This window comes from Astyanax mexicanus, chromosome 2 (assembly GCF_023375975.1).
Source record: "Astyanax mexicanus isolate ESR-SI-001 chromosome 2, AstMex3_surface, whole genome shotgun sequence".
Classification (NCBI taxonomy): domain Eukaryota; kingdom Metazoa; phylum Chordata; class Actinopteri; order Characiformes; family Acestrorhamphidae; genus Astyanax; species Astyanax mexicanus.
The window spans coordinates 44,878,020-44,893,198 of record NC_064409.1 but is presented as its reverse complement, the minus strand read 5'-3'; the positions used below and the strand labels follow the sequence as shown (position 1 = coordinate 44,893,198).

The window sequence follows — 15,179 nt, the reverse complement described above, 5'->3', positions numbered from 1 at the left end:
CAAGGTTCTATTAATTCAGCTTGGTTTGATGGCTTGTGATCATCCATCTTACATTTGATTATATTTCAGAGATTTTCAATTTGGTAAAATCAATAAAAAATTTCAATTAATCATTTTTTTAAGTGGTCTCTAATTGTTTTTTTTTCTCCCAAAGCTGTAACTAGGTCATATCTCTGGCAGCAAAGAACATTAAGTAAACATTAATTTTTTGTTTGCATTACATCTTTTAAGATTAATAATGAAAAAAAAAAAAACAACTTTAAAACAACTGTATTATTTAGCTTTACTCAATAGGTATTGGGTAGTGTTAAAATTCTGACATTGAATAATCGTTTATTTAAAGGTTCTGAATAGTTGGGCTGAGCTCTTCTACACTACCACTGCTCAAATGCGAAAGGTGCTCCACACAAATAATATTAATAATTATTATTTAAATGTCAGGTTCTACACTGCAAGAATACAGTACAGATTATAAGAATAGAATACAAAAAAGATAAACATATTTAATGTAAAAAATAAATTCTGCCAGTATTTTCATAAGTGTTATTGATACCTATATTGTAAATTAACGTTGTAAATTATGGAGGTACCCGTGTGTTATTATAAAGTGAATAGAAAATGTGTTTCACCAGAATATGTCGTTATATTTTATATTATTTAAAATAGCAACCTTTTGCTTTGATGACAGATTTGCAGCTTAATTGGGTAACAAGCCACCTAGGAAGGGTTTCCTGGGTGATTGTGGAGGTTAAACACTTTTCGCTACCTAATTTCCCTCACAGCAGTAGAGGGCGCTGTAAGGTTTACCCCACAGTCTTTAAACACGGGGAAGAGGAGGAAGCGCAGCGCTCCGTATGAGAGAAGCGAATAGTGAATAATATTAATTGTATCTGGTCTAAACTCTGAGTATCAGAATGAGTCGCTCCTATAACGATGAGCTCCAGTATCTGGATAAGATCGACAAGAACTGCTGGCGGATTAAGAAGGGCTTCGTACCAAACATGCAGGTAAAGCTGACCGGCTGCGGCCAGAAACGTGGAATCGTTTAGAGAGGAGATCCGTCAGTTCAGCTCTCAGAGACCACACTCTGGCCACGGCAGCAGTTAGTTAAACGTGTTAACTTGTTCACATACATTTATAATCCTCTTAGAACCAGATATTAAGAGTCTCTCCTGCTCTGTTTATCCGCACTGCTGGAATATGAACCTGTCATAAAGCCTCGGAGCCTCGTGAAGTGATTCATTTAGATGTGTCTGATTTGTGTTTGTGTGAAACACTCTTCATATGGCTGAATTTAAATAGAAACATCATGAAACACAGCCTCTATATCTAGTTATGTTTTTATAAAATAGAACAATAAGCAAACACATTTAACAACTTCGGTGTTTCAAAGACCCATATTTGTTTTTACAATTTTCAGACATTGATCAAATCAGGCATGGGAAATATCACCAGTCTCATAAAATGTCCAAGCAATAATTCACTGACTCTTCAAACCTTTGAAAGAAAAGAACACCTTACCATAGCATAGGCTATGATATAATAATAATAATAATAATAATAATATAACATATACGGTTTGTTTGAGTAAAATGAACATTGTTGTTTTATTCTATAAACTACGGACACCATTTCTCCCAAATTTAAAATAAACAGATTGTCATTTAGAGCATTTATTTACAAAAAATGAGAAATAGCTGAAATAACAAAAAAGATGCAGAGCTTTCAGACCTCAAATAATGCAAAGAAAGCAAGTTCATATTCAAGTTCAAGTTTTAAGTGTTCAGAAATCAATATTTGGTATAATATCACTGGTTTTAATCACAGTTTTCATTTAGCAGTCCACATCTACAATTAGGCAGTAGACAGAAATTGTTTGGTCTTTAAAAACTGAGATAATCATGTGTGTTCCTCCAGTTTTGGTGTCTTCATTATTAATCTACATTAGAAAATAGTAAAAAATAAATAAATTTAAAAATAAAATATTAAATGAAAAGGGGTGTGTCCAAAGTGTTGTAAGTCCAAAGTCGTGTACTGTTGACCTGATGAATAGTTCCTGAAACTGTTACTGCGCCTTCTCTAATAAATACTGTGTGCTGAAATCCACAGGTGGAGGGTGTGTTCTATGTCAATGACTCACTGGAGAAGTTAATGTTTGAGGAGCTGAGAAATGCTTGTCGTGGAGGAGGTACAATTCGTTCACAACGCATTCATACAAATAAACTTAATACTGATATCAGATGGCACTAATTTGATTGTTTATTTTACATGTTGTACCCACAGGGTTTGGAGGATTTCTGCCTGCTATGAAGCAAATTGGAAATGTGGCAGCCCTGCCAGGAATTGTACATGTAAGCATGTCTATCTATTACATGAACATATTCTTAACATGTTGGTTCTTAAACATTTTGTATGTAGGCAGAGAACCATACTATAGGCTACCATAACTTGGCAACATCAGTACGTGATTACATACACAGGCATTTACACTGTTATATTGTTATCACAATTATATTGTATCAAACGGGGAAAAAAATATTGTGATTTAGATTTGCCCAGCAATAATTAAAATGTAAAAAAAAATCTTTCCCTGTGAAGTATTAATTTTGGACATAATGTTTTTTTTGTGTGATTGTGATAGGTATTTGTTTTTATGTAATGGTATTTACTAAACCATGTGCTGTAGAAATCTATAGGCTTACCCGACGTTCACTCTGGATATGGCTTTGCTATTGGAAACATGGCTGCTTTTGACATGGATGACCCCACAGCAGTTGTCTCACCAGGTAAACTAAACCCAAATGTCTTTCTTATTTTGGCTGACAGTGATTAATTTTATGATGGATAGAAAAAAAATCTTCAGATTATTGTGTAAAAATTGTTCCAAGGGCCATTATGTACTTCTGATATAGATTGAAATTATTGGCTCTAACATTGTTCTTTTTCTATAAGGTGGTGTCGGGTTTGACATTAACTGTGGTGTGCGTCTGCTGAGGACTAACCTGGATGAAGGAGATGTTCAGCCGGTGAAGGAGCAGCTGGCTCAGGCCCTGTTTGACCACATTCCTGTAGGAGTAGGATCCAAAGGCGTGATTCCCATGAGTGCCAAGTAAACAATTAATAATATCAATGAATAATTTATATGCTTCATTAGCCAAGATCATATAGATGAGTTAGTGTAATACCTGTTTAATGTGTTTGCGTCTGTTCCGGGTGGATCAGTATCTTCCCCACCTGGGTTTCTAAGGTTGTTCTTCGTCTTGTATTTGAAAGAGTTTTTGACTCTTTCTTGTATTTTTTTTTTAACAAAAATTACTTATTTACTTATTGATCAGCGCTTTAAAGTGGAATTCCAGTGTTTTTATAATTTATTGGTAATTGTCATTGAAAAACACTGAAATGATGCATTTAGTACATTGTTACCAATGGTAGTAACAAGAAACTGACTTACAATATATTTAAATATTTTAATTTAACATTTTTAATGCAGTATCAATTATAGTAAAATACAACATTTTGTGTTTGATATACCAAACAATTTCATTCATATCAGCATTAGGGCTGTACAATATATTGTTTTAGCATCGTCATCTTAATGTGCACATACACTGTAATTGTGCACAGGGATTGCAATTATTTGCTGTACACTACAAACAAAATACAATAAAAAAACTGTTCTTATTTTTAATGACTTCACTACCAGAGGCAGAATATATTTACCTAATATTAGGGATGTTTGATTTTGTTCGGTTTCTGCCAAACTTTTATTAAATTTTTTTCCCCCAATACAATTTTACTCCAATCTTGCATACATATGCATGTGCAAATAAAAACTGTAACATTTATATATTATGAACTTCTGTTGAAATGTGGCCTCAGTTGCTCAATCCTGCCGCTTTGCGCTTTATAACATCAGAAAAATTTGACAGTTTCTGACGCAACAGGCCACCCAACTCCTGGTACAAGCAGTCGTCATCTCACGCTTCGACAACTGCAGTGCCCTACTAACTGGCCTTCCGGCCTGTGTTATAAAACCACTTCAGATGATCCAGAATACAGCAGCACGTCTGGTCTTCAACCAGCCAAAACGGGCACATGTCACCCCGCTGCTCATTGAGCTCATTTGGCTACCAGTTGATGCTTGTATCAAATTCAAAGCTTTTACAATCACCTACAAGGTGATGACAGAACAGCTCCTTCCTACCTGCACTCGCTCCTGAAGACTTACGCTACCTCCCGGCCGCTGCGCTCCTCCAATGAACGTCGCCTCGCTTTACCAAACAAACATTCACACAAAACAATCCAGACTGTTCTCATACAGAGTTCCCCAATGGTGGAACAAACTACCTTCTACTACCAGATCAGAAGAATCTCTCGCTATCTTTAATGAACTCCTGAAGACAGAGCTTCAAAGAGCACTTACTCTCCTAACACCTCTAACACACTAACTACTTCCAACCTCATTTCCTTCCTCCCCTCCTTCACTCCTCTATCCCATTATTTCCCTTCGACCTCCATTAAGCCCTATCTAAAGATGTTTTTACCTTTAACTTTTATTACTTTTGTACTTGACTATTGTAAGTCGCTTTGGACAAAAGCATCTGCCAAATGTAATGTAGTGTAATGTAATGTACTGCAATGTAATGTAAAATCTAACACAAATCTAACACAATGTATAATGCAAAAAGAAAATCTATTGCAGTGTCAGTTTTTTTCCAATATCCTGCAGCCCTAATCAGAATGATTTTATATCTTTGCTTAGAGCGAGCTAATTACATACTAAAACAGATTGGTTTATTTGGAAAGTCATGAACCCAGTTGTGTATCAAAACTCCACTGTGTTAAATGGGATGGTAAAGAGACTGTTCTGTAATTACTTGGTCGTGTTTATTAATGCAGAGACCTGGAGGAAGCGCTGGAGATGGGGGTGGACTGGTCTCTGCGAGAGGGCTACGCCTGGGCAGAAGATAAGGAGCACTGTGAGGAGTATGGCAGGATGTTGCAGGCTGACCCAAACAAGGTCTCCTCAAAAGCAAAGAAGAGAGGACTGCCACAGGTACACACATTATACTACTTCTCCTGTTTTGTAAAATCTCTGTAATGGATTACTGTTATGTAGGAGTAAAAAGAGGTAGACTGAGACTACTTCTAAATCTTCTTCTTACTGTTTTAATGTTTTGTGCTGCAGTTAGGAACATTGGGGGCTGGTAACCACTATGCTGAGATCCAGGTGGTAGATGAGATCTACAATGACTATGCAGCCAAGAAGATGGGCATTGATCACAAAGGCCAAGTGTGTGTGATGATCCACAGTGGGAGTCGTGGTCTGGGCCACCAGGTGGCCACAGGTGAGTGCCATCTTAACTGTTAAATCTATATTTAATTCACTAGTGACCTTTATGGACAAGCTTTCAGTATTTTTCAAAAGATAATTTAATATTCTGTGATTCCTAAGATCTTTTTATAGGTTTATACCTTAGATGTCAAAATATTCTGGCATATAGTAATGTAAGTTTTTATGTCAAGAAATTGATCAATAAATTAGGTTTATTCATAGTAAAACACAATATTTTGTATTTGAGGAACAAAACATTTTTCATTTCAGAATTGGGGCTGTAAAACATATGGTTTCAGCATCGTTATTGCAGTGTGCACATATGCAATAGTCACATCACAGGGTCTGCAATTTTTTTTTACTGCACAGTAAAAAAAATAGAAGTTAAAAAAACAGTCCCTGTTTTCTATGACTTTGCTACCAGAGGCACAATTACTTAGTATTAGGGATGAACAGGTATATTTGGCAACCGGAATTAACTAAAGGGAATGAATTCATACCAAACAAAATAATCTGCATGGTTTGTACATTTTTTGAAGAGCTACGAGACGTCTGTAATCTATTCTCCACCAGGAGGCAGTGTAGAACCTCAAACTTTTTTGTTTTGGTCAAAGTTTTATCTAAACCAGTTTATATGGAGCAGTTTATGCCTATTCATGCCTACATATGCTAGAGGGCAATTCCTTTATTTTTGTAAAGGTGATTTTTCTATTCCACTAAAACAGTTTAAACTTCATTCATAAGACCATGTATATTGGTTTTAAATATTTAAAAAGTAAAACATGTTAAAATTAATGATATTCCCTATAACAAGCCTTTGACAGTGTTCTATTTCTTTTACATAATAATGCAAATAATAGTAGCTGTAGCCCACTCACAGATTGCAGAATTATTAGCAGTGGCAACACATTTCCACATTAACACCCAGTAGCAGTGCTGTAGTGGGGAAAAGACAAAAAATGTGTTAATATGCTCATTTAAATGATAGTTAAAACAGATGAATGAAGAATAAGGAAAACATCACAGGAGTGTATGTTAAGCACAGAGTTGAAACTTAAGGTTTGTTGTATCTAATAACCCGGTCCTCTCCAGTTCAAACCCAACTGAACCATCTAGTTAGATTCATAAGCTCTGTAGAGTCCTGATCACTTCAGTAAAAGAGCTTTGATCACAGACATGTGTGCTGTCTTTGTGGTTTTGTGCAGATGCATTGGTTGCCATGGAGAAGGCAATGAAGCGAGACAACATTGTGGTAAATGATCGTCAGCTTGCCTGTGCTCACATCACTTCCTCTGAGGGTCAGGACTACCTGAAAGGCATGGCTGCTGCAGGCAACTATGCATGGGTCAACCGCTCCTCCATGACTTTCCTCACACGTCAGGTGAGCTCAACAAGTGTGTCTCTCTCTCTCTCTCTCTCTCTCTCACTCACACACTCATGCACACTTTCAGATGCATAATGGCCACTTCAAAATGACCAAAACATAACCCAAAAGCTAAAAATGCAAATCAGCATGTTACAAAAACATTAAGTGCAGCTGAGGCATCACACAAATGTCTGTGTGGTGATATCAGCAGAACGTTCCTGTCTCTTGGGAAAAAGAAGAGGCGCTACAAAAGACAAGATTGTAGCCAATCAATTACTGATCTTAATAGTTTATATTACAATAAAACGTATTAAAATGCATTAAATGTTACAGAATGTTAATGTTACATTCATGCGTACCTTGGCTGACACCAGTACATGAGCCCCTTTACACTTGTTTATGTTTTATATGTGTAGAGTAGTGCTGGGCGATATGGGAAAAATCATATATCACAATATGGAATTTTTTATATCACGATCACGATATATATTATGATATACCACATTTGAGTATGTTTTCAGTTATTCTTTGAAAAATATGACAATATAATATTATTGCTTACTTACTTATTATATTTATTTATAAATAAATTAACAAACACAAAAATGAGGGTATTCAATCTGTAATTTCGGTTCGTTTTATTTTTTTTTATTACCGTTTTTTTATAATTTTCAGTTAAGGAGAACTTTCACTTTCAGTTTTCGTTATTTTGTTCATTTTCATTAACAATACTACTTGGTTACTTATCTATATGGTAATTATCATGCCATAGCTTTATATAAAATAAAAATAGTATTAAAAAACAGATGAGTACATCACAGACTATTTCCTGAAGCCAGACAGAAAAATAAAAGTCAAAGTATCCTGCTATTTAAAAGAATGGAAAATTAATAACAATAATAATATAGTTCTGCATACTAGAGTTTAGATTGTCTGCTTGAACCCGAGCCTGAACGCGAGACTGACCCCATGCCCAAATTTGCTCAAAATGCCAAAAGAAATATAATCCAATGAATTCTAAAAGAGCAAAACGAAATTGTGAACACACAGATGTGCATGAATAATCGATTAAATTACTGCAGAAACCATAGTGACGATAAAAGGTGAGGAGCTTGATAAATACTTTTCTATCATCCCCACGATATTAATCGTCATATCACACAGCACTTGTGTAGAGGTTTAATATATAAATATTTTCCACTTCACTTCCTCCAACTGTGAAATTCATACATTCCACTATTTATTCATCCACAGCCATCTCTCCTCAAACCTGTGAGCCCAATCAGAGCGAGTTACCAGATCTTAGCTGTGTGTTGTGCTGTGTTGATGCTGGTCGCTCTATTCCTGCCTTGTTTTTTTATAGGCCTTCTCTAAAGTGTTCAGCACCACTCCGGATGACCTGGACATGCACGTGATTTATGACGTGTCTCATAACATCGCTAAGGTGGAAGAGCACATGGTGGACGGTAAACAGAAGACACTGCTGGTGCACCGCAAAGGCTCCACAAGAGCTTTCCCCCCTCATCATCCCCTCATTGCTGTCGACTACCAGGTAAAACACAATAGACGTGTACAGTATGGAGGTATTCCCTAACTTAGTTTTGCACGAATTGCTGTGTTGCTGTTAATGTTGAGTTTTAAAATGGTTGATTACCGGCATTTTCACACAGTGCACCTTAACTATGAATTTTACCAGTCAGGTTGTATAGAGCAGTAAAGCCAGTAAAGATTCTCCACCACCAAGGCTGGAACAGTATAAGCATTGGCCGCTAACCACAGCACTAACTCTTTCGTCGTTCAGATGGGAATATATCAGACTCTATCCTGTGTGTTTACTGCCTTAAGAAAAAAACTACATGGGACAATCCGCTAGCTGATAGCACCCTGGCTTACCAGAACACTCAGGGTTCCAAAGTGTAGCGCTGTCGGATGGCATTTACTAGAGCTAAGCGCTGCTAACCTCGGCTAGCGCTGCTACTAACAATGCTAAATTCCTGGAAATCTAAGCTTACTTTAAGTATATAGAAGCGCTTTACTCAACCAAATAAACAGTTTTCAGGAGAGAAATATGTGTGAATTAACATCAAGCGCTCGTTTGGCTTTGAAAGAAAATGTTTTTTGCTTGAATTAGAAGGCGACATGGTGACACCCTTGTTCCTTACTATTGTCGCTTAAAATGCACCATATGTATGAAAATAGACCAGAAAATAGATTTTCATTATTCATAAGTTAAAGGCGTTAAACACTTTTCATCCTCCCTTGGGTTAGTTACTACACCAATGCATTTCACAACAACTTATTCTAAATAGCATTTAAATTACGCAAAACTTTGAGAACAAATGGTTGGATTTTTTTTGGTCTGATGTACAGTTTGACAAGTTCTATTTCTATTTTTACTCATAATAGAATCATTATAGAAAATACAGTGAGTCCAAGGAGTATTTGATCCCTTGTTGATTTTCTTCGTTGGCCCACTAATAAAGACATGATCATTCTATACTTTTAATGGTAGATGTATTCTTACATGGAGAGACAGAATATTAAAAAGAAAATCCAGAAAATAAATCTAAGGAATATATATTAATTGATTTGTATTTCATGGAGTGAAATAAGTATTTGATCCCTTAGTATTCATTAGCAGTTCTGGCTTTTACAGACCAGTTAGACACTCCCAATCAACTTGTTACCTGACCTGAAGCCACCTGTTCTCACTAATCACTTGTGTGAAAAACACCTGTCCACAGAATCAGACAGATCACACAGATTTCAAGTCTCCAACATGGGTAAAACCAAAGAGCTGTCACAGGACCTCAGAGTCAGAATTGTTGACCTTCACAAAGCTGGAATGGGCTACAAAAAGATTAGTAAGGTGTTGGATGTGAAAGTAACAACTATTGGTGCAATTATCAGAAAGTTTAAAGAGTATAACATGACAATCAACAGACCTCGGCCCGGTGCTCCAAAGAGGATTTCGCCTCGTGGGGTGGCAATGATGCTGAGAACGGTCAGAAATCGTCCTGCAACCACTCGGCAGGAGTTAGCAAATGACCTGAAGGCAGCTGGGACCACAGTTTGCAAGGAAACAATTGGCAACACTTTGCGCAACAATGGATTCACATCCTGCAGTGCCCGAAAGGTACCCCTGCTGAAGAGAGCACATGTGGAGGCGCGCCTCAAGTATGCCAATGATCATTTGAAAGATGAACCAAGTTATTGGGAGAAGGTTTTGTGGTCAGACGAGACCAAAATTGAACTTTTTGGCCTCAACTCCACCCGCCATGTGTGGAGGAAGAAAAATGCTGCCTATGACCCCAAGAACACTGTGCCCACCGTCAAGCATGGAGGTGGAAGCATAATGTTTTGGGGGTGTTTCTCTGCCAAGGGTACAGGGCTACTTCACCGCATCACTGGGAAGATGGATGGAGCCATGTACTGCACAATCCTGAGGGACAACCTCCTCCCCTCTGCCAGGGATCTGAAAATGGGCCGTGGTTGGGTCTTCCAACATGATAACGACCCTAAACATACAGCAAAGGCAACAAAGGATTGGCTCAAGAAAAATCACATTAAGGTCATGGAGTGGCCCAGCCAGTCGCCAGACCTCAATCCGATCGAAAATCTATGGAGGGAGCTGAAGGTCAGAGTTGCCAAGCGACAGCCCACCAACCTTCATGATTTAGAGAGGATCTGCAAAGAAGAGTGGGCCAAAATTCCCCCTGGTGTGTGTGCTAAACTTGTGGTTAACTACAACAAACGTCTCACCGCTGTGCTTGCAAACAAAGGCTTTGCCACTAAGTATTGAGTGTGTTTGGCAAGAGGGATCAAATACTTATTTTCCTAATTGAAATACAAATTAATTAAAATATATTCTTTAAAATTATATTCTGGATTTTTGTCTTGATATTCTGTCTCTCCATGTTAGAATATATCTACCATTAAAAGTGCAGAAGGATAGTGTCTTTATTAGTGGGCAAACAAAGAAAATCAGCAAGGGATCAAATACTTCTTGGACTCACTGTATGTAGTAATACAGTAAAAAAAACAGCTATAATGCAGTATTATTACTTTTGTACTGAAGCAGTGTAGGCTGAAGAAATAAACTCTCTCTCTTCTCTGTTCTCTAGCTGACAGGTCAGCCTGTGCTCATCGGTGGCACGATGGGTACCTGCAGCTATGTGCTGACGGGCACTGAGCAAGGCATGACCGAGACATTCGGCACAACCTGCCACGGCGCTGTGAGTAAAGAACACGTTTTCCTGACCCTTTAAAGAAAAATGTTACACAGCAGCTGCTGGCTGAGAATATACATATCTCAAATAAGCGTTTGATGAATTAAGCAGATTCCAGGACTGAATCTCAGCCAGAAACCAGTCAAATAACTCATGAATGAACATGCACGTGCAACCTTAGTGTGTATTTTTCGATTTCAGGGTCGAGCACTGTCCAGAGCAAAATCCCGCAGGAATCTGGACTTCCAGGATGTTTTGGATAAACTAGCTGACATGGGCATTGCCATCAGAGTGGCTTCACCCAAACTAGTCATGGAAGAGGTGAGCAACACAATGAAAACAGAATTCTGTCAACATGTGTGTTTTAAAAGAGGTGAATAATCACAAATATTCACCAAACTCAATTGTAGTCTTTCAGCCATTACACATTTGGTATTTGGTGATTAGGTCCATCACCGTAGCAGTTTTATTGTGGATGATATGCTGTCCTAGAAATTATTTAGATATCTAATATTATTGTAATTGTAAGACCAACATAATGATAATATAATAGCATAACCAAGCAATTACATACTTTTAACAACAAATTGTAACCTACATCTAACCTTTTTTAGTCACTTTTGCATGTATGTAGTTGCAGTTATTAAAGCATAGGTCCTTGTGTGACTAGCTATATAATTATATATAATTATATAATAAACACAGTGGATGATATCACGATTATCAAATATTATTGAGGTTATATCCATTTATTGTCTGATAAGTTGATAACGTAATTAAAGTCACCTATATGTGATATGCTTCATTGGTATAGAAATGCAAATCCAAGGCTAATGACTAAACCACCCAAAACTACAACTACAGTTGAAAGTCTAGGCATGTTTTTAGTTGTTTGAGTTTGATTGGTGACTATCTAGTGTTTATGAGCAACACTAGCCTTGGGTATCCGGTTCTAAACTGTAAAAGCAAACTTTCAGATACCAAACATGAATTGACTAATCAACTGCATCAGAGATCAGTAAAAAAAATGTTTGTTATAATAGTGTTTTTGATTTGGACTGTTTATGGTTAAGGGTAAAATTAATATATTTTTTTCAGGAGTAATACATTGGAAATTTTTATATGTCATATAATGTTTAATTAATTGCATTGCATTCAGGGCTATTGATTTATATGCATCATGCTGAATTAGCTCAGGTTTGGTTACTTTAGTTTGAAAGCTTTATAGGGATTGTAGCAGCTCAAAGACTTAATGAAAATAAAAATTAAAAAAGAGGTGGTGTGCCATATTGTGAAACAAAATTATTTTAAGCCAAAATAATCCATGTAATGAAAATAGTTCTATTCTGTTTGAAAGTAGTCTATTTAGTTTGCTATTTACTGTGACAGTCTCAGGGTATTTGTATTGTTTGTTTGCAGTTTATATGCTTGCATTTAATATTCTGCACTCCACTATTTTGGTCTTTGGGATTTTTACTGCTAAGTGTTTTTACAAAAGTACCCTGAAACTGATATTATATGTCTTTATATATAGAGCCTACACGCTTTACAACTTTATAAAACATTCTTACTGTGATTCAGAACTTTATAAATACCTCCTAATGTAATTTAGAACTTTACATGTCCCTTTTTCTGTAATTGAGAACTTTACAAACCTCTCTTCCTGTGATTCAGAACTTTATTAATCCCTCCTACTGTGATTTAGAACTCATACACTAAGCAATCAAACCCAAAGGCAAACATTAATCAAAGCCTATAAGAGAGCCATTATAAAACTAATTTATAATCTGAAGGCAGTTGTTTTTGTATGATAAAATGTTCTTTATTCAGATGTAATTTTCTGAAAATTAAACCTCCTTAATTTGGGTTTTGACAAAGCACATTTGTGTTAGACCACTGTTAAAAGCTATTCGTTTTCTCGTTCCTCTCAGGCTCCTGAATCCTACAAAAACGTGAATGATGTGGTCAACACGTGCCACGACGCCGGCATCAGCAAGAAGGCCATCAAACTCAGACCCATCGCAGTTATTAAGGGTTAAACATGAAAGCCTCTCAATCATCACTACAGGGTTAAACCTGAACACTCACTCGAGCCATCATCAGAACCTACAGAGATGAGTAGGTGTATATGCCAAGCACTTCAGAGGACGTGGAGTAAGCCCTGTCCCAGAGCCCCTGCTCTCTATTTACAGGGACTGGCCTTTCAGAATGTGTGCAGCAGATTCTGTGCACAGAAAATCTAAGTTCGAGCTGAATAAGTTGTTATATTTTTTGTTTACGTTGAAGCTTTGTTCTTGCACAGGCGTGTGGCTAATATTTTTTGTTGTGTGATTAAAGAAGCAGTTTGTGAAGGGTAAAATAAAAAAAAATAAAGACAGCAATAATATCTACTGCTCTGCTACTCTTTTGGGACTTGTAATGTTGGGCTGTGTTCACATCATTAACATGCGTCCTGTATGATCTGATTACAAATGGTTGCCATAACAAATAGCTGTTTTAAACACTTTGTTTAAAGGGGACATATATTTCTTTTTTAACTAGAATATTTCTATAGACTATACAAAAAAAGTTTATTAAGTTCTTTGCACAAAATCACTCTCACATTAAGAGATCTCACCAGATCTATTCTTGCACGTTTCTTTACTTTTCATATTCATTTCATTTTCATAATGAGTTGTTTAAGGGCTCTGTCACTTTAATGCAAATAATTTGTCACTGTGTATGCTAAGTGCTTACTACACGTTATGTTGTGCTAAATGGCAAAATCAAACAATCTTTCATGCCTAACTGTGATAAAAAAAACTTAAAAAAATTTTAAAGGACTTGCATCTCCCTCATTTGCTGACTTGCCGCAAACAGTAGGTACAGATTCTTCAGTCAGATAAAGTCTGCTGGGTAATTCTGCTGTGTATTGTCTGAGTTTCTCAACAAAAATGACTAAAATGCTGGATCTTCAACTGATCTAGTGGGTGAAGCTCTGGTGGGGGTTGACTGATGAGAGGCGGTGCCAGGGTAGTTCTATGCAGGTGTGACATCACAATAATAGAGCCATCCAAACAGCTCATAGAAGCATATGATTTTTCAACTGATGCACAGCAAAGAAATTAATGAATTCCTTTTGCGCTTGGGAGTGTTTAGGAGCAGTCAAGACCCAAGTGGAAATACAAAAGCACTATTGCATAATATGACTCCTTAAAATGTGTATTCTGTGCTCCATTTATCATTGAATTTCTCCTATAATTTATGCCGGAGGAAAGTTCAGATTATGGTAAGAGTTTCCAGTTTTCTTTTCATTGAGCCATCAACCCAAATAAGGATAAGGTAACATGTTTAGCTTGCACAAAATTATAACCTTTAGTCAATATTTTTTTTGAAAATAAAAGATCTCATTTTCTCACCAATTTGGAAGGGCAATTACCCCACCCCACTCATTAAGACACCCCATATTACTAGTAATGCCCCCAACACAAGGAGGGTGAAGCATTGCATATGTCTGCTCCAAAATATGTGAAGCTTGCCACCACCTCTTTTGAACTGCCACTGATTTAGCATCTCTGGCTAGCATGCTCAGAGGAAAGCCCAGTGACCTGGCTTGAAACATCAGCTAAACAGTTTGTACTGACCAAAATCACACTAGTGCTCTCAGACTGTGGCTGCTGATGGCGAGAAGTGTGATCCTAGAAGCTAATGTCTAGTTATCACTGATGAGTATTCCCCAAGATTAAATATTAGGTCATTTGTGGCCCTGTGTTGATGATTAGTCATGTAGTGTGAAAGCCACAACAATTGAAAGACTTGCCATTACACAAAAATCAACACAGCAACATGACTTAATAAGTTGTGTATAGCTTCAGTTTCTTTCATAATTAATTGTCAAAGAGCTCAACTTTTGTTTATTTGACCACAGCCCCTTGTCCCAATCACTCTCAGAATCATCCAGGTATTCATTGGCAAACTTCAGACGGGTCTGCACATGTGCCTTCTGGAGCTGAGGAACCTTGCAGGCACTACAGGATTTAATCCATTACAGCGTACAGCGTAATGGATTTCTTGATGACTGTGGTCCCAGCTGCCTTGAGATCATTAACAAGTCCCCCCTTGTGTAGTTTTAGGCTGATTTTTCACCTTCCTCATGATCAAGTATACCTCATGAGGTGAGATTTTGCATGGAGCCCTAGGTCGATGTCAATTGACATTATTTCTTCCATTTTCTTACTATTGCACCAACATTTTTCTCATTACTCAACAT

General features: G+C 37.0%; 1 protein-coding gene across 1 annotated transcript; it reads left to right on the top strand.

Moving 5' to 3' along the window:
* The first annotated feature begins 804 nt into the window (after positions 1–804).
* Positions 805–13,320, top strand: rtcb (RNA 2',3'-cyclic phosphate and 5'-OH ligase). Its single transcript, XM_007235055.4, has 12 exons — positions 805–1,007; positions 2,110–2,188; positions 2,284–2,351; positions 2,687–2,786; positions 2,953–3,109; positions 4,900–5,056; positions 5,189–5,348; positions 6,541–6,716; positions 8,065–8,253; positions 10,826–10,936; positions 11,132–11,251; positions 12,862–13,320. The coding sequence occupies exons 1-12, from the start codon at positions 915–917 to the stop codon at positions 12,967–12,969; spliced, it is 1,518 nt and encodes a 505-aa protein (XP_007235117.2). The 5' UTR covers positions 805–914; the 3' UTR covers positions 12,970–13,320.
* The last annotated feature ends 1,859 nt before the right edge of the window (positions 13,321–15,179 follow it).